Source organism: Lolium rigidum, chromosome 6 (genome assembly GCF_022539505.1).
Source record: "Lolium rigidum isolate FL_2022 chromosome 6, APGP_CSIRO_Lrig_0.1, whole genome shotgun sequence".
Taxonomy (NCBI): Eukaryota; Viridiplantae; Streptophyta; class Magnoliopsida; order Poales; family Poaceae; genus Lolium; species Lolium rigidum.
The window spans coordinates 199,265,439-199,285,669 of NC_061513.1; the positions used below are offsets into that span (position 1 = coordinate 199,265,439).

Sequence of the window (20,231 nt, forward strand, 5' to 3'; positions counted from 1 at the left end):
TTATGAAATGCTACAGTTCAACACGGTAAAAGTAGAATCATCATATAGGATCAAATGGGTTAACAAAAGTAAGAAATAGTGGTGTTTAGTTGTACTGGTACAGGTGATCAATGATCCAACAAAAAAGTATAGTACCAGTCATAAGAAATTACAGTACCAAGTTTACTTGAGAACCTATATGCTAATAAATTTATGCCATGATTAACCTCATGCTTGCGTAAACAGATCAAGATCTGATATTACCTTAAGCCAATCATACATTGTTAACGATGTTGTCGTGCAAGACCAATCAAGGACACATCGAAGTTCATACAAGAACGGTAAAGCACGGTATAGCCGGAAACCCAAGTAGTTTACTTGTGTTACTTTGCTAGTCAAAAATTGCCGATACAAGTTACTTTTGTTGGGGATGCCATATCTGATCTGCAGAGCCTGCAGTGCGAGGGAAATTGATTTTGTAAGGTAGATGGCACGTAGAACAAATCCTCCAACATCCCTGTGGGCTAGCTCCATTCCCCAAGCATACTCAGTAACCGAGTATGTGAAGAGGACAAGATTAAAAAGATAGAAAACAACTTTTCCCGTGGCAAATGACCATAAGTATATAATGCGGTCAACCACAATCAAGAAAAAGAGAACCTGCAAAATTAAAATAGCATGCATTAGAAATCTAAGCAGGGGAAAGTACAACAGAGTTCAATTGCAATAATAACCATGTAAACTGAAAGACGAGCTCACCATTAGGACGAAAACAAACTCTTTAGGGAATTGGTCTTCTAGCTGATAAACTTCCAAAAACTCACTCTTGTTTTTTAGAATAGACTGATAGAACATGACAACAAGAAAGAAACATGCCATGTCAGCACCAAAATAATATGCATAAAGATCTATCTCTCTTTTACCACCACCAATCACTGAGACAATTGGGTAAAGGAAACTTATTTCTTCAAAAAGGCCTGCCTTTTGTGAGTCATGGATCTCCCTTTCAACATCAGCCGCCGGAGTAAGTGATTTGTGCCATTCTGCTGACTGGCATTCTATTGGAGCAGCATAAACAACTTCAAGTACAGCAAGAGCCATACTAGAATTTTCTTTGCTCTGTTCAATACTTTGAATCCGAACTTGGCTAGAAGAATGGCATGATGAAGGCGAATTAGATTGACATCTTTCTTCATGGGCTGTTACAAGCACCTTATTTATTGCTGACTCGATCCTCTCCGGTTGGATTCCATCTTCTGGCCAATGGTTCACTTCCATTGTAACTTGTACAAAATATGGAGGAGATTCGGCTCCCTGTGTTAGTGACATCCAATATCTAGATAAGGCTCTCCCAATCATCCTTGCAAGATTCATCACAGGCATGTGCAAACTTTTTAACCTATCTTTCCAGTTGTATGGTACATAATACTTCTCTTCAATGTCTATTCTTGCACTAAGAAAACTGAATTCTGTTACAGGAACCCATTCACCATCTTTTGCTGTTATTGAGCTCTGTAAGAGAGTAGATATATATACCAAAAACAGAGGTAATATGCTGACCACAAAGGATGACTTTATTTTATCGTCGGGGAAACCAAATCTCTGGAGAAGAGGCAAATGTATATTCAAACCACAGTGCTGGATAATTATCTGATATATATACTGTGATAGAATGTTGAGCTCGGTGTATATCAGGACAATGACCCAAAACAAGTAACTTGGCCCATAGTTGACACAAAGAGCATACAGGAAAAGTGCTCCAAGGTAGAACATGGAGAGCAAACTAAAATTCCACAGAAAAACTAGAACAAAACAGCAATAACAAACATAATCATAATTACTTCGCATCTGATACCATATATACCGAAAGATCACACCAATTGGCATGTTTGACGAGGATTCTGTTGCAGTTCCCATGCTAACTGAATGTGTTCCCGGCAACTGGTCATCTTGTGTTTCCCTCTGGTTTTCTACTACATCATAAATGCCACCTTCTGCAGGATTCTCATTGGAGTCTTCTGGATCAATGTTCAAGAAGCTCACAATGTTTGTAACTGCCTGGTTTCCGAATGACTGAACTTGGGAAACACCATCACCAATTAATTGCACGGCAGATTTAAGTGGGTTTTCCCTAGGTTGCCTTCTTTCTTTCTCTTTGAGCAAGTTAGGATGCAATTTGATATCACTCTCATCAAGCTCAATAATCTCAGATGTTGAGCCAAGGGAGTTTCTAGCATTATCATCCAGCATAAATTCTTCACTTCTCCCCCTGGTTGGTGATCGCAGAGTATCAGATGAGCCTGCGCACAACAAATCTGTCATGTTCTCCTTTGTATCTGCTACAGAAAATTCGAACGACTGAGATGATTCCATGCTACCAATCTTATATTCCTTATTTGGTGAACCATTCTCATTATATAGCAATGGGGCATCAGTATTGCTGTGCAACCTAGTAGCTCTCCTGCGCCGTAGGCCTTGATTGTGGGAAGCCTTATTGATTGGGGTGAAGGAATTCATGGTATTAAGCTGACTTTGCAAATTGTACATCTCAGATTTCATCCTTTCTACTTGCATGTTACGTTGACGTTTTTGCTCCTCAGACCTACGAAGATGCTGCAGCTGTTCAGTTTTCTTCAAAGCCTTTTTCTCTTGCTCACGGACCATTGCACCGATTTGCTCTGCTTCAAGGTACCTTGATACATAATCAAACTCACCAGAACTAAAGATATATGATTGCACTGCCACCAATAAGAAGATCACTATCTCAACAAAAGCCGATCGTGATGTTATCTTAAAACCATAATCATACTTGTAGAATCCAATAATTTCATACAGGTAATCTATTTGATCACACTTGCCAGAGCTAAACTGCCCAACATAAGGAGATTGATATGCAAGTGACAAAACTATAAGAGTGAAATTATACATCCGCAGATACTTGAAAATCTTATTCTTCTTCTTCAGAATTTCGAGTCTCATTCGGAAGAAAACCAGAGCGAACCCGAGATAACCAAGGTGTAGAAAATCATACTCCAAAGTACCAGTAATAGCAATCAGTGCCAAAACTATATCCAATAAATGGCAGTAAGCATAAAGTCGCACATAATCAAGAAATGTCCAGAAACTTTTTGTTTCCAATGAGAGGTCCCTCCAAACAAATGCATTTTTTCTTTGGGACCGCATCTGACGATATGTATCTGAGTCCGAGAAACCAGAGAAGTGGTCACAGCGCAGCTTGAATGAAGAAAAAATGAACACAACATAGTAGCTAACCAGCATTCGAGGATCATCAGCTATTAGCCCTGCATCAAATAATGTACATATATTTTGTAAATGATCTGATTTAAGCTGAAAAGTAATAAAACATTGGATTGCAGAAATTCCGGATATTAAGTGACCGACATACCTAGCCAGCACTTTGAGCAATAGTCAAAGAAAATCCGTGAATTTTTCCAGCATTCGTGGCAACGGACTTCAATATCATCGCCGCCCTTTAACCAGAGTATTCCATCTTTCCAAAGGGCAAAATACTCGAGTATTAAGACAGAAGCAAAGAGGAACACAAAAAGGGGCCACAGTTTCTGGATTAGATCTCTGTTCATAAGAATACATGCGACAAGGCACATGATGTAAAACATTGATACAGCATTTAACAATGTAAAGCTTGCCAATAGTAACACAATCATGTTAATTTCCAGACCTCGCAGTCTAAAAAGATTCTCCATCCAGAATGTCATGTAGCTCTTAAATGTCATCTTCTGGGTCTCAAATCTTTCTCTTTTCAGAGAGATAATCCTTTTCTTATCCCACTTGTGGCTTTCTTTTGACATTCCCCACATCTTCGCAAATGAGTACCTTTTCTCCTCGTCTGAGCCCTTGGTCACATTCTGGACAGTTTCTGGTGTCTTATAAGTGTTCCCTGAATTAAGGGATGAACTTGAGCTGCTATGCATAAGACCCTGGACTTTAGAAAACAAGAAGGCAAACCTATTCGAGAAATGGCTCTCCTCCCTACTGTTCATAGGACTAGCAGATTGACCGAAAGAGAAAAACAGCTGGCAAGGCTCTTCCCACTTACCCTCATGTACTATAGATGTTGGCATCAAGTCCAACCAATGGAACACATTATACTGAATGGTGCAAGCCACAATCACCAAAACTTTTCCTCTAAGCCCATGCTCAACACCCCAAAACCCAGAACTGTAATGTTTCAAACCTAGAAAGGCAGACAGTCCATGCAAGCGCTGACTAGGACACATTTGAGCAGGTTTGCATAACATTTGGAAGAGGTATTCAGATAAAGCAAGCAAACCAGTGTAGACTAAGTAAACCTTTGAAGGAATTCGGGAAACTTTTGGTAAGGTAGAAAAGACAATGAGACCAAACAGATAAACTAGGCCAGAAAGACTGATTGATGATAGGCAAGCATAGAACACACTAATTGATAATAACTTCTCGCTGTGCCAAATTAGCAACCTTCTTAAGAACCCTAGAACCCCAGATACAGAAGCATCAGAAACACCCAAGTTCTTGTCACTGTTTTGCCTTCTTTCATAACTGTAAAGTTGCATCACTATTAGAATAGCCAATGATTGCCAAACATTTTCCAGCAGAGAGGCTTCAGGGTCAAATCCAAGATCAGGATATAGGTTAACCAACTTTGAGACCAAGTGTGCAAAGAGCGGAGAAATGCTCAGGCTGTAAGTGAAGATAAACACCAGAGCAGCATATACTTTCAATGGAAACCAAAGTCGTCTTTTAGTCTTTTCGACGAGCTGCCTTCCAATTATCCAAAGTAGAAGGAAGAAAAGGTAACCAAATGATATATAATTGGGAGTCACCAAGTATAGAGTCAAGAGAATTGTGAGAAAAGCAACATAAGTTCCATATGAACGATACACAGAGAGAAATTTCTGGCTGATTTTACTGAGATATGACGCAATCTTTTTTTCTGCAAAATAGAAAATAGAGGTTGACATAGTAAACATAGATTCAGTCAACAACTCATTAGCAATAGAGTGGATATCTGGAGTCATCAAAGTAGCCAAGTTTCAGATTTTCTACTAAGCAAATAAATTGAAATTTCTGGTGTCCCTTAATGAACTTTGGGCATTTGGCACACCATGAATCAGTTTACTCCCTCCGTCCCATGTCAAAATTTGCATGGATCTAGATACTAAATAGCATCTGGATACATCCAAATTTTGACAAATCTCAGACAAACTTCATGGGATGGAGGGAGTATAAAAGATCAAAGAAGCATAGTAATCCTGCATTAGCCATATCCCCATGCAACTCTTTCAGCACAGACATTAGACCTGTACCTAATACACATTTTACAATTTGTCAGCAGGAAAGAGCTCTTACCATGTATTTTTACAAAATGGAGCATGGCATGTGAAAAATATAAATCCTAGTAGCATTAAGCAGCATATTCCAGTTCATTTAACAAGTACAAGGAGTGCCAAACATGATGTTGTTAGTATAAATGTCCATGATGGCAAGATCATACCATGAGAATTGCGGCAAACTTGACCATCTCGTGAATTTTGTGAGCTATAAACTGACAAGAGTACTGACTTATTCAGACCAGCCTTTAGGATACTGAACCCAACAGGTGGACAAGGTGTATGCCGGAGAACAGCAGATAGAGCAAAAAGCATTTTAAACCCATGGCTATGGACAGCACAGAAGCATATAATCGAGCCAATCTCAATTAAGTCTTTTGTTTTAGCATTACTTGAGAGGCCTGCAAAACATACGAAAAAGCAGTGACGTTATAGTATATAAAAGAGGGTGTGCTTCCACTTTGAATTCAAGAAACCATTCAATATGTCAATCTGTACTTCCACTGTTCAGAATTCACTAATAATGCGTATGTCGCAAGATTAGAACAGGAGAATTAATGAATTAGTCAAACGGAACAGTAAGTCAACTAGGCAAAGAACACAGTCTGAGGGAAAATGCTTGGCCCCGCAGCGCTCTCGCGAGGGCGACACGGGCCACGCTAAACCGTAGCCTCGTGCGGCTGATGGTGGCAGCAGGGAGCCCCCTTTCAACTTAATGCTTGTGGTGAACGTTGTGATTGGTCTGTGCCAAGGTCCAGATTTAGGGTTGGTGCATTGGAGTTTTGGTGAAAGCTTAGCAGGACCTCGATCTTGTAACACCTGACGTACTTTTGGGCCACACTTCTGCTAGAGCTAGTCAATTGTGCCATCACATTGGCAGTAAGAATGCAATATTTTTGAGATAATTTTCAAGGCATTGGTAGAGCTAGTCTGGCCATCTGTCTGTGAATGATAGGAATAGGGCTGTCAACGAGCCGAACTCGAGCGAGCATAGGCAGGCTCGGCTCGAGCTCGAGTTGCAGCTCGAGCCAGCAAAATAGCTCGAGCTCAGGTTCACGAGCTCTCGAAAGTTTGTTAGTTATTATTCCAAACAAAATATTACTTGACCAGCGCATGTGATTGCTCGCGCTAAAAGCCAACGCGTAGAGTCCTTCCACGACCCTATTTATAGCAGTACTTCCGCCTACACTCTCCTTCTGCGATCGAGGTGTGACTAAATCAGCACACGCCATGTTTGCTGCAGATCACACACAGGCACATGCTAGTGCTGGGCCGTACCAGGCTGCAAATATTTCTTTGTTTCAAGGGATGGGCTCGTTTTTCTCTTTGCGGGAAGAGGATGGGTAGAAGTACGTGAGGTGAGTTGCCAATGAGATTGGGCTGCGAGAAGAAATGATGACTGTGCACATGTTTTACATGGGTATTTCCTGGAAAACAATGTGGACCATGTGTTCAATATGTACAAACGAGCTTTGACGAACTGTTTGAGCTCGAGCTCGTCCAGCTCGCGAGCTGGGATTGGGTTTGAGTTCGGCTTGTCTAGCTCTTGAGCCGAATTCGAATCAAGCTTATAGCGAATCGAACCCGAATGGTTTGTCGAGCTCAAATATTTTTGACAGCCCTAGATAGGAAGTACTGAAGTGTAATTTGACTCCCAATGCTTTGAATAAATCTTGCCAGAGTGTGCTTGTAAATATTCCATCCCTATCCGATACTATCACTGTAGGTAAGCCATGGAGCTTGAATATGTGTTCAGTGGAAGCTTTGGTAACCGAATTAACATTTATTGGATACTTCATGGAGATGAAGTGGGCATATTTTGTGAATCTGTCCACTACCACCAAAATGATGTCCTTGTTTTCAGAAACTAGCAAACCCTCTACAAAATCCATACTGATGTGGGTCTATGCAAAATCAGGAATTGGTAGCGGTTGAAGTAGTCCAAGAAATTTGCAGTGTTCAGGCTTGTTTACTTGGCAAGCTGGGCATTGCTTGATGAAGTCAATTACTTGCTGCTTCATGCCTAGTCTGTTGCCGACGCCCTTGTTGTTTCGCTGATCATACCCTCCAAGGGAACTGCATCGGCGGGCGCCCAGAAGGTATCCGCTGAAATGTCACTGTCATCCACGACAATCTCTAACCTCCATGTCCATCATTCAGTGACGCCAACTACTATGGTAGATAGAGATGCAGTCCGTGGTCATTGCAACTGTCATGGACGTGGCTGCTGCCACTCCTCTTGTTGAAGACGCTGACGTGGCCACTCCTATGTCAACAGAAGGTGCAGCCACAACTGGAATTGAAGGTGTTCGTTGCAATGTGTGAGGTTTCACAGAGCAAAACGAAACCCAGTAGCATCATCAAGTGGGTCTCCGGAGTGCCAATCACTCGTCGCCGGTACGGTGGACTCCAAGCGCAAGTACCACCACTCATTGCCGCCGCCGCCACCACCGCGTCCTCCTGAACAACCATGTTCAGGCCAGTCACGCAGCTTCGTGTCAAGAGATATTCTGAGTATGCAGCACAAAGGGAAGAATCTCCGGCCAATGTCGTCACACGTTTGCAAGCTGTGCTTAATCCCTAAAAGCGCAAGGATTTGAACTGTTCTCCCACATTTCAGAGCAAAATGTTCAACAGTCTCTTGGGAATTGTTGAGTTGCTTGAGGATTCTAAGAAATCTTGGTGCTTCGAGGGAGAGTTGACTTACCACTTGTAAGTGATAAGCTGCATTAATACAACCTACACTTGGAAACTAACGGGTGCTCAACATGTGAGGGATAAGTACATCAAGCATCGTGGAGAGGATATTGTGCTGATAGTGGACCATGAGCATCACACTATTGTGTTGGTGGTACTTCCTGAGCTTCTGCTGCCACTTCAATGAACACAATGGCTTGATTGTTTGACTGCTTATGAACTTCAAAGTCTGTACTGGATAGCTATCATGCGTGTTCTGCATTGTGCCAAGGTCGTGGATGCACATGTACCAATCCTGGCAGGTTCTTCTCAACATCAGCTGAACCATATTGAACAATCAGGGAGGCTGCAGAGGATTGGTGTGTTAAGCTTCATGCAGTAGCCAACGCAACCAAAAGTCCGAACTGATGGAAAAGGCTAGGCAATCTACTTATACACTTCAACATGGTGCACGATGAGACAGACAGACCGTATGCATGAATGACTTGTCAGCACCTCGGAATACAATTATACTCGCAATCTATGAGTCAGATGTTCCAGTACATGTGAAGGCCAGTCGACCTCAATGCCAACGTGGGAGCTACAAATAGCTGCGACCTGCGTTTTGCCAGGGTGGTAGTGTAACACCTGATGTACTTCCTGGGCCACACTTGGGTGATGGGTTGCAGGCATGAGCTCAGCCCAACACATCAAGACATGGAGAGGTGAGGATAAAGGGACACTGGAGGTCAACCCGAGGAGGCATCAATCAGAACAGAACAAGCTCCATCTCCTGTGTCAGCTCGTCTCCTTCCCTATCCGAAAGTCTGTGCTCTTCCCAACCTTGATTCTCCTCTATGGATTGTGTCCCCTCTGTGAACCTTGTTTGGTGAATCTAATTCATACACCAGGAAACGTGTATCTATCTATTTGGTTGTTTGGTACTGATTTTCTCATGTCCACCCATGGGACATGCCAGATCTCTGCTGGCATCGACGACATCTTTGAACGCCGTTCACCTTCTTGGAGGCGTTGCTGCAAGCCCCCCTCCTTTGGATTCACAAGTCCTGCTAGGTACTTCCTCGGCGCCGTATCTCGGTGGTGGCGTTGATGGTGCGGTGGAGGTCTGTTTGTTTTCGACATCTCTGGCGTCGTCTCCATGCAATAGAAGTCAAGACGCCTCCAATCGGATCAAGCAATCTTCTTTTGTTTTGCGCTAAATTTAGATTTGATTGGTTTTTACACCTTTGGCAATGTCGTTCTGAAGTGTGTGTGTTGTGTGTAGCTGGTGTTCCAGCGTATGTGTAAGTTGTTAACTCCTAGCAGGTTGATGGCTTTGTTAATCCAAAGCCGAGCTCATTTCGAGCCTTCCGTCTATAAGACAAAATAACCTATACAACAACAGCAGTTTGATAACGAGTATTTATCTGCTCACATATACAAAATGATGAGTGCTGCTAAAACTAAGAATAGAAATTTGTAACTTGAACCATAAAATTGTGCAGTGTGGAATTTACATCCATTCAAACATGTGATGATAACAACTTTGAGGTTCAGCTAGTCTGGAGGGGAGGGGGGGGGGGGAGGAGGGACAAGTTTCAACCTAAGTCCAAGTTCTCTAAGTTTGACTAAATCAATAGGTTAAAAACCAACAGTGTCTACAATACCAAATCAATATCAATAGATCTATCATGAAGTATGTCTTCATAGCGTATATGTTTTGTACTGTGGATACAGATTTATCTATATAAACTTGATCAGAATTGGAAAACTTTGACTTAGGCCGAAATTTGTATGCCTTATATTTTGGAACAGATGCAATATGGAATAAAAATCCCCAATCTCTGGTTAGGTAGTTTACTATTGGACCTTGTGCAGAAAAGAACATGTGTCGCCTAAGGTATGCTGTGCACAATCCAAACACCTAAGGTATGCTGTACACAATCCGAACACCTAAGAGTACGCCTTAAGCAATGGGTTGTCATCGGTTTGGCAGAAAAAAAAAGGTTACCTTCATAGAGAAATGAAGAAATGAAACAGAGTGCGCACCTAGCTGTGAGAGTACCTCCATCATTAGTGAACCACTGCGCTCAAGAGCATTGGAGACTAGATCAAGCTGAAGAATGTACAGTATTGAAAAGTGCAGCTCGCAGAATAACACCAAGAATTGGCGCAGTCTCCTGTTGATCGAATGATTCACCAGAAATACCAGGAAAAAGCACACTGGCACAAAATAAATGTTAGCCATGGCTCAGATTGAGGGTACCAATAAGGCAAAAAGTTAACATGCAGGTGCTAAAAAAGGATTTACAAGTTCCATGACTGTAGGAAGAGGACATAAGCCCCATTTTATAGGACAAGTTAATAAGTGCAAGTTTGAAATTAAGAAAGATAACAGAGAGAAGGAATGTTGCACCATACTGTAAACAGCATTAATAAATCCAGGTTTCATCACAAGAAGAAACAGTAACATTAAAGTTATTGTGCGGGAAAGTTTGCGTAGACCCCATGCTAGTGTTGCCACGATCAAAACCATTGCATCTTCCTTGTCTGCAAAAAATAAGCCAAGAATAGATCAGAACTAAGTCAACATGGTCATACAGTCAAGTGGTGTTTGCAATATTATAAACAGGACACCAAGGCTGTGACATAGCCTATTTTGAACAAAATTTCAAAAATTAGATTCTGTAGAACTTGATAAAGGCACTAAATTTATGGAAAAACTAGAAGCATACCCCGAGCGCTGCAGCAGGAGTCTCTTCAAGATCTCTATTGTGTAAATTAAAGGTTATAACATGCATAAAACATGACGTTGTCTAAGATTCAATTGGTCCCAATAATCGAGATGCTAAAGTTAAGGACAGTTTTTTATTTGATGGCTAAAAAATGATGATGTTGACAATAGGATGTCTAAAAGAATGGATGATGTGGATAGATTGCATGTAAAGATAGAACTATAATTAATGAATATTAGTGCAATTACATGAACAATTGGGTGGCTAAAATAATGAGATGATGCGGATAGCTTGCATGTTGAGATAGACTATCATTAATGGATGTTAGTGGGGGTTTTGCTTTATAAGATCCGTCCCAAAAAGGATGTCACAGATGTCTAAATTTGTACATCCTTTTCGGGACCGACGCAGTATAAAATTTAAGAAAAATCTGTAGCATTCCCAACAACCACAAGTATTGCTGTGTTTCTATGCACCTCCACATAACACTTGTTGAATAAAGCAGCAACTACGGAAAATATGAGTTGTTTGTCTCAAATAGCAAGGGTAGTTTCAGTTAGTAAAGAGATCAGCAAGGATTCCATTTAGTGATTTAGTCTTTTACTCATTTGTCAAAAAAAAAATGTACAGTGTCTGATCTCTTTTCAGTGTGCTGTGGCAGTTAATTTTGGAGTGCTCATCATTGCTCTTCTCAACAAATATTCCCTCCGATTCATATTATTAATCCTATATAACAAAGAAGATGATCCCCACTATCCTATTTCTCTTAACATGCAGCTATGCCACATCATCATGTGTGCACTAACTTGCCACATCATCATGTGTCCAATAAATAGAACGGGTTTGTTCCACTATTCGGTCAAGTCACCGTGCTCTATAGTTAACACGGGCAACATCCCATGCAACTTTCATTCATTCTCTGAACATGCAGAACTAAGTCATCCTCTTTCCACCGGCCTATCACTTCCTATTCCCACCAACTATGCTGCCAAGATCAACGCTCACACCAGTAACGCCTGCTCCACTCAAGACACATCCACTCGCCACTATTTTATTCCCCCTGCCGTGGTTCGACGGGTACTCCTGCAAGGCAACGAGTTGGCTTCTAAGGTTCTGCATCATCCCTCCCTTTCCCATGTTCCTCTGGACACCCACCGCTTTTCCAACCAACACCACCCGGCCAGTGTTTCGCTCACTGCACGGCAGCCGGTGTCTTCTGCATCGTGTTTTCCATCTACTGATCTACCTAATCAGCCACATCAGGCTACATCTGAAGCGTCAGAATGGTCATCAGGAGGAGCAGCAACGCTGTGTCGATGGATTTCTTATCTTCTACATGTGGGTCTGTTGTATAAAGGAGAGACATTCATACTGTTGTTTGTTTCAGGCACCAACCATCCAGATGAGAAATTGCATTCCTTTTGTGAGATAAGATGCTATTCATGAATCTGATCCGCTCCATATATTTTTATCAACCATATTACTGAAGCACATGAGGGAGGCACTGCCATCATCCATGGATGTAACTGTTCTCCTACACTTCTTTTTTGGCAGGATTCAAGTAACTTTACATGTGTTTTAATCCTGTATTGCTGGACACATCTCCAAGGTTTTTATTTTCTCTTTCCTTCAGTTCGGGTTGGCAACATGTCATCTGAATGGATATCACTATTGGCTAGCAGAATTTGGATGAACTTTCACCTTAGATTTATGTTCCTGCATTCTGGTTCATATGCATTAATGAGCTTGGACTTTCTCTTCATCAGTCTTCGTTTGTTAGTGCAAGTTATCTGCTCAAATTTCCACCATGTTTCACACCTCGAGTTATCTTAAAGACCTTACCAAATTCCTATGTGGTTGCCCTTTCTACCAGTGACAGATTGGAGTGGGACACATGCTGCAGTCTTCAGAGCAATATCTAAAATTTATTGATGTGATGATTGAATTGAAGCTTTTCTCGAAATGCTTAATCTCTGATATTTTATGGCGCAAGGCAATACTTGAAACATCTAAAATTTAATGCTGGAGACTGTTGCACTGATTGTTTTTTCAGATCAGTATTGTTGCAAAACAAACAGGGTATAGTGATTTCACTGGAATAGAAAGAAATGAGACAACCGAGATAACAATTTCTAATGATCTACACATCCCAACTTTGTATTGTCTCAACACAGTTCTCTGCACACCCTCATGAACAGTCTGTAAAGATCTACATATTCCTATTTTCTATTATCTCAATATAGTTACCTAGAGAAATCTGCACACGATTATGGAAGTATGTGAGGTTCGTTTGAAGTGTACAATCCTTTACTCCACCTATTTTTTTTCTTCCTCAAAATATATGCTTCATATCATTCCTGGCATGTACTGATATCATTTCATAGGTGTCACCTAAGTTCTACCCATTACTGTCATGTATCTTATTAGTTTTCTTCTTTATTTCACCCATAAGAATTCGTACATTTATGTTTTTCTATGACAAAAGCCCTTTTTGTGCGGGCAATCACAGTCATAAACAATTTATTTCAAAAAATTCCAATTAATTGGGAGGATTCATTTACGCAATGAAATAATAATTTTAATATTTTTCCTGCAACAACGTGCGGGGTGTCATCTAGTTGACACAATGATGAGGGACAGAAGAGAAAATAAAATAGAACCAAACTAAAATCTAGTACCAGCTTCTACACACTTTATTATATTCTAGGTAGTTTCGTACTATAGTCATATGTGTTGTAGTGGTTTCTAGAGTATTCTAGCTATGAGTTGTAACTAGGTTGTGTGTATTTCTTTTCCTAGCTTATGTAGTGTTGTTCTCTAGAATACTCTAGTTATGAATAGAGCTAAGTAGTGAAGGCTCATGCAGCACGTTGAGCGGTTCCTTCAACAATTGTGCTGTCCACGTTGTAGCAACACAGTGGAGTTGTTCCTCCACAACATTGTGCTACTTCACTCAACTTCGTTTAGATATAGATGTATCTAGTCAACAAACGCGTCTACAAAGTTGAGTAAATTAATTTGGATCCCAGGGAGTACATTATATCGCATTTTTTTACTCAACTGGCAGCCAGGCTGCAACGAAAGTAAATTGAAAGTGATAATAGTGACAATCACTTACCATCAAGAATGTGATCGTCACTAGATGATGGCCCCTCCTCAGAGGTAAGGTAATGAAAAACAGAATTGTTTACAAGATTACAAAGTGCTACAAAAACACCAAGGCAGAATTGTGCAAGTAGAAATAGTCCAGGTATAGAATAGTGCCAGAGCCCAATAGTCTCCCATATCATCATATCCTGCAATATTGACCTAATTAAATTTTCATCAACTTTGATAATAATAATAATAGAACTTGGATAGCTAATCTGCTACCTTCTGAAATCTTTTGTTGAAGAATGTGAACGCCACATTGAAGACATATGTGCTTGCTGCCCATAGCAGAATAAACACTAGGAGTGACCCATTCAGCCGATGCATTTGGAACAACGAAGGAAAAGCATATAATATGTATCCAACATATCCAAGGAGACCAAAAGCACAAATACTAGTGAAGTTGAAACTCCATAAGGAAAGTGCAAGAAGCAAAACCTGCAATAATCGTCGATCACTATTTATTTATTTGATGGGAAATGGTTACGTATTGGGAATTCCTGAATAAGATGTTCTTTCAGTTTCTCTCGGGCACAATGAGCAATTGACAAAACGGTTAAATTCAGAAACACGAGCTAGAATATCTATAAAACATCTCCAATACTGCATCTAAGAGTGCTATCATTTGATAAGCCGCTCATCATTCGGTCTTGGCATAATTAGTAGGCAGACTTGAGCCAATCCTGCATAACATACTACAGCAAAAAATAATTTATACTTTTCATGCAACTGATATTAGTCAGCCACAGCTTTTACTGTTGATTCACAGGGCCTGGCTTATGATTGTTGAACAATATTTGTAGCTTATGACCATGAATGGAACAGAGGGGGTTGAAATGAAGGGCATGTAGAATGCAAGCTGTGTATATGTGGATGCTCAAGAGAGGATACAGCCACATCATCCAGCACCCATGTAAAGCTTTCATCAACCAATGCAAGGTCTTCCCTTTACGTGCTTAGATGATTTATTTTGTATTATTTTATGTAGTTATCAAGCACCCATGCTATCCTAAATGGCACAAAAAAAACATTTATTTCTCTCAAGTCATCTTCAAGCACTTGCATGTACATGTGATTACCATGAGAAAGCTCATGATTCACGAAACATGTGCATGGAAATTATATCATGTTCATAGCTGCGCCTATGAATCATGCTCTTGTCATTCACAAATAAAAAATCATGTTCTTGTCCTAGGAGAAATCAAAGGCAATTCTGTTCTGCACATTTGTGTGGGGCGACGAGGAATAGCATACCCCAACAAATATAAGAATTTGAAATTTAAATAAGATGGAAAAGGAAAAGCATAGCGTGAATGGGCAAAAAAGGGCATGCAAAAGAATACCGGGAAGCCATAAGTGAAGAAGTTAATGCTAAATGTTCTGAAAATTGGTCCTCCCAGTAATACATTAGCATGCCTTCTGCCAGATCTGAAGTAGATAAAGTCATTTAGCAAGACAATACAAGTGAAATGATAAATCTAGATAAATTTCTGTGGTTACTAAGAAACATTGCAATAGTTATCCAGCTTGGTACAAAAAAAAAGTGAAACCCAATTAGTACATTTTGCAATGTGCAAAAGTATATTGACCATAAAAATGAAGGAAACGATTAATAAAAGAGAAAATTGTTATTGGCCTATCTGTGAGCAGAGGAAGAGTGAAGGGCACATGCAAAAGGAATTGTTAGTGTCTACCCCTGTTATGTCATGACAACAATCCAGCAGCTGCAGAGTTAAGATTAGTTAGGCAGTTTAAATAAGTTAGTCAGTTTGATTACGTATTCTGCTAGGCCAAGAGTTAGTTAGGAGTTCTTTTCCCGCAAGTCAGATGTAATCCTGGCTATATTATGCCTGGACTAGTTATTCCGAAATTAAGCAATGAAATAAACTCAAACCCAATCTACGTCCCAGCCTCCTTCTAGTTCGTATCAAACAGCAGCTATGGGGCACCGAGGCTACAGACATCGGCCTCCCATCGAGCACCTTTACGACCTTAGATCAGGGTCGGAGGCTATCCTATCCTCAGGTTCTAACAACCCCAACATAATCAATCAACATATCTTGCTTCTCTCGATCTAGTTCACCATTCATTCTCAGTTTCACAATCAATGTACTTCAATTACATGAGGCTCTAAAAAAATGTGCTTCACCAAGCCTGCCGGAATGAGCAGTAATTTCTTTCTGGGCAGATTTAAGTCACATGGGTTTTAGGTTTAGTAGCAACTCCCTTAACCAGAAACCGACAGTTTGTAATATATTATTGGCACTTAGCATCTTTATGTGGACAATCTTCACCACACGTGCCAAAATTACTTATGTGTCAAGCTAAACAACCACAGCGAGTAACACTGATCGCGTTTGAAGTAAAGAGACAACAGTTGCTTTCAATGGAAGACAGGTCGATGGGAACAAGCCTGTAAGCAAAACAGAGGGACCAAAAGCACAGTCACTTCACAATATCTGTTTATTACGAAAATACAAATGAAATGAAGTTGATGTTCTCGGGGGGGCATTGAGAAGACATTTAACTGATATAACAGAATACACCACAACAGTGTCATTTCCCATAATAAACTGTGGTCGCCATGTCATTTAGTAACTGAGCTCCATTGTAGCATAATTTCACCACATGTGGTGTTAGCGAGCTAATTTAATAAATTACAATATACAGATATCCAGCAGATAAGTCTGCAGCAGTCATGTCTTTGTAGTTTCACAGGTCAGAAAAAAAGAAGTGGAAAATTCAACTACTGTAAAGCACAAAAAGATCTGCATACCGAGATTGGCGAACCAAAAATCCATTCCTAGAAGGGAGAAGGTCCTCTATTAAGCTGTCATTTTCTAGAGACATTGCAGAATCCATTTCTTGTATGTCCCGCTTGGCTGATGACAGCTACAATGAGAGGAAAGAGCATTAGAAGGCAAAGATCTTTTGTCAACTGAAATGTGAAAAGCCAAAAACCCTGCTAAGTGATGGCTGAGTGTAACTGATTCTTAATTAAGAGGACTAACACAATGTAACATATAATGTGGAACATTGTATAACATGTTATTTCAATACGTTCGTTCCATAGGTCTTTAAGGTGTTGACTATGCATTGGGACGCCCTCCAATGACAAGGCGTCATACTCGCCTTAGACTCCAGCGTAAGGTATCCGCCTTTGATATTTGAGGCCACCGGAGCATCGGTATGGCACCTTCGGGCATCGCCCCAAGCCAAGGTAGATATCATTGCAAGAGCAGCGAGTAGAGAACAAAGAAAGTCTCCAATCTCACTCAGCTCACACGATGAGAGAGAGAGAGAGAGAGTTTTGCGCTGCATGAAATTTCACAGCATTTCAGTTTACTTCTTTCCTTTTATTCTGTTATTACAAGCAAACATGGTCGATCCCACTATCCAATCATCTAGTGCCATCCCACGATCAGAACATGTAGGTCCTAGTTCGTTAGACAACGGCTTCGCAACGCCCCCACGTTGTCTGCGTTTGGTCGACACGGGGGCGACTAGGGTTCCTCCCGCTAGCACCTCCTCCTCTGAGCTCGTCCTCGCCGTCGCCGGGCCTCTTCCGCCTTCGCCCTGCATCTTCCTTCCTCTCATCTCTCAAATTGCTCGGATTCGAGCTCCGTTCTGTACTTCCTGGCGGCGCTGGGGATCTTGGTTGGTCCTGTAAAGGTGCCTCCTTCAATGGCCCACGCGAGTTGGGTCGCCCACTCGATGGCATGGACGTGAATACAACGGCATGCCGCGGGATCCGACTGGGTCAGTCCGCGGCCAGATCTGACCGGGGGTCAGTCAGCTGCCATGGACCTTGCCCTCTGAGTTGCCTTCTAGGTGTAGGCCTATCTGGACTGGGTGAGATCTGGAGAGTTGGTGGCGGGGATGCAGGTGCCAGAGGTGCGTCCAGTGGAGTAGCCGAGTGCACGCGTGCGGCTCGTTCTCTAGAGGGGGGTGGGTTTGGTTGGCTCCTGGATTCTTGAGCGGCGGCTCCTTATGGTGGACACGGCAGCTCCTGGCAGCGGGTGCCACCGTGTGGGTGCTGATCGGCAATCTCGGATGTGCGGGCAGCAGGATGGGCTGCGTGGGAGGCATTCGTGGTGTTGGAGTCCTCGTGCTCCCTCCGATCTTGGCATTGGCTACCCCGATCTGCTTCGGTGTCACCTCTCTGTTGTGCGAGATGTGGCTGGGGATTACATGGATGGTGGTCTCAACTCGGGCGAAAGCCTTGGCCTAAGTGGTCGGTGCTAGTGATGTCGACGCTCTTGAGCGCCGCTTCCCTCCTTGGAGGCGTCATTGTGAATCAAGCCCCTCCACCATTGGCTCCAGGTGAAAACTCATGTCCGGTCTATCGAGCGGGGCAGCGCCTTGGCGTCGCTCCCTTCATGAAGGCGTTGCCTTGGTAGCCTTTGGTCACGTGGGTGTGGTACTTGGGCGGCGACATTGTGGATTTCGGAGTGGCAGGCTTCCCCGCGGCGGCGTGCTTGGGCGAGAGTGTAGGGGCCCTCTTGACCATAGATGGGATGCACTCTGAAGCAGTCTTTCTACGATCGATGGTGATGAAAGCCTTCCTCCGATGGTGTGACGTCTTCCTCCTCCACTTCCGCTCTACCTCGATCAACGAATGTTTCGGTGGATGAAGATCCAAGCTTTTGCATGTTGTGTGTGGTGTTGTATTCTTTTGTGCGGCTGTTTTGTGGGTGATCTTACATTAGATAGGCTGTAGTTCACTCATACCCTGTGAAGTTGCCACTTCAATCTGATGGTAGAGTCTTCACTAACCTGTGCCATCAATCGTATGAAACAACACTTCATTTCTAATCAAACCAAACATGTGTCTACAATGATTTACAAAAGATGGTATTCCCATTCTTCCTTTAAGCTCTCCCGTATGTAAATCACTAGTCCTCTTACTCCAGAGTTACATACTCCCTCCGTCCCAAAATGTAAGGCGTCTAAGAATTAGACAAAAGTCAAATGTTACTAACTTTGACCAAATATTTAGGAAAAAATATTTACATCTAAAATATTGAATGAACACGTTAAAAAATTATACTTTACGGTGAATATATTGATATTGATTCGGTATTGTAAATGTTCATACTTTTGTGTATAAACTTGGTCAAACTTTAAAAACGTTGACTTTTGACTAATCCTTAGGCCCTTACATTTTGGGACGGAGGGAGTATTTTTTTCACTCCGTAGACTCCTGGATGTGTGGATGAGAAATTATTAAAACTAATTGCACACATATTTCTCCATAAAGCACGAATGAACTTAATAGTGCAACAACAGCACAAGTTTGTTATTTGACAGCTTCTCCGAGAATTTCTACAGTTCCATTCTCTAGAATTCTGCGCATGGAATGAGGGATGCTAAGCAAGTAAGGTTCAAACATCAAGAATGAGCAAATAGGAACAAAGATAATCAGCATCACTACCAACAAAATATCATTTTTACCATATGGATGCAAAATATTTGTGTGTGATCAGCATATACATTTGAGATTCTTGGCTGCTTACCATAACGTAATAAACCAGGAGAGAAATTCCAGAACATAGCTCGGGCCATTCTGATTTTGACGATACTTTGAATAGACCAATAAAGTCAGCAAATGCTACCACAACATAGGGGAACTTGACACGCAGTTGGTAGATATAAAGCAAAAGAATGCTGAACACCGAATATATTTCAAGTAACCTCCACCATCTACAGAATATGTTGCAAACACAATTTAACAATTATCAACAAATATATGCATTGTTGTCACTATAATAATATACTACTTGTTTACAGGAAAGAAGAAAATCTAAAGATATAGCTTACCGGAAAAGACCAAGAAAGTTGCTTGTTAAGGACCAATCGACAAGACCAATGCAGCTAAATATAAAGAATGGTAATGAAATCCAAGAAGGGTGACTAATACTGACAACTAATTGGACAGCAGGCAGCAACAAACAGCACGCAACCCGCAAGTGGTAACCTGCACAAGAAAATGCATATACCTATTAGATAGTACTGTACAATTTAAGTACTGAACTGACATTTCTACAATTCTTCTGTACAGACATATGGTAAGATAAACAGATCGGCGTTTCTACAATTCTTCTGTACAGACATATGGTAAGATAAACAGATCGGTTGTTTCCATCCCAAAGAGGCATATATGGACTAAAACGTTGCAAGCAGAACATATTATTAAAATAACAAATCAAGGACCATCATTTCCTAGTGGCATCTGGTACGAATGAATGTACTACACAAAAAAGTTCAAAATCTCCTACAACAGTCTAAGAATATTACTATTACTTCTTCAGGCATAGTCTAAATTGATGTACAGTACACCATA

General features: G+C 41.3%; 1 protein-coding gene across 2 annotated transcripts in view; it reads right to left on the reverse strand.

Annotated features, from left to right (window-relative positions):
• Nucleotides 1–20,231, reverse strand: part of LOC124659185 (piezo-type mechanosensitive ion channel homolog) — a 51,889-nt gene that overhangs the window by 13,272 nt on the left and 18,386 nt on the right. For both annotated transcript variants that reach the window (XM_047197120.1, XM_047197121.1), the window contains exons 5-16: nucleotides 19,709–19,865; nucleotides 19,405–19,591; nucleotides 16,665–16,780; nucleotides 15,232–15,316; nucleotides 14,111–14,326; nucleotides 13,857–14,034; nucleotides 10,425–10,553; nucleotides 10,053–10,226; nucleotides 5,492–5,728; nucleotides 3,386–4,930; nucleotides 739–3,281; nucleotides 244–639 (exon numbers count right to left, since the gene is read on the reverse strand). In XM_047197120.1, the coding sequence (XP_047053076.1) occupies nucleotides 244–639; nucleotides 739–3,281; nucleotides 3,386–4,930; nucleotides 5,492–5,728; nucleotides 10,053–10,226; nucleotides 10,425–10,553; nucleotides 13,857–14,034; nucleotides 14,111–14,326; nucleotides 15,232–15,316; nucleotides 16,665–16,780; nucleotides 19,405–19,591; nucleotides 19,709–19,865 (5,963 nt within the window). The remainder of the gene's footprint in view (nucleotides 1–243; nucleotides 640–738; nucleotides 3,282–3,385; nucleotides 4,931–5,491; nucleotides 5,729–10,052; nucleotides 10,227–10,424; nucleotides 10,554–13,856; nucleotides 14,035–14,110; nucleotides 14,327–15,231; nucleotides 15,317–16,664; nucleotides 16,781–19,404; nucleotides 19,592–19,708; nucleotides 19,866–20,231) is intronic.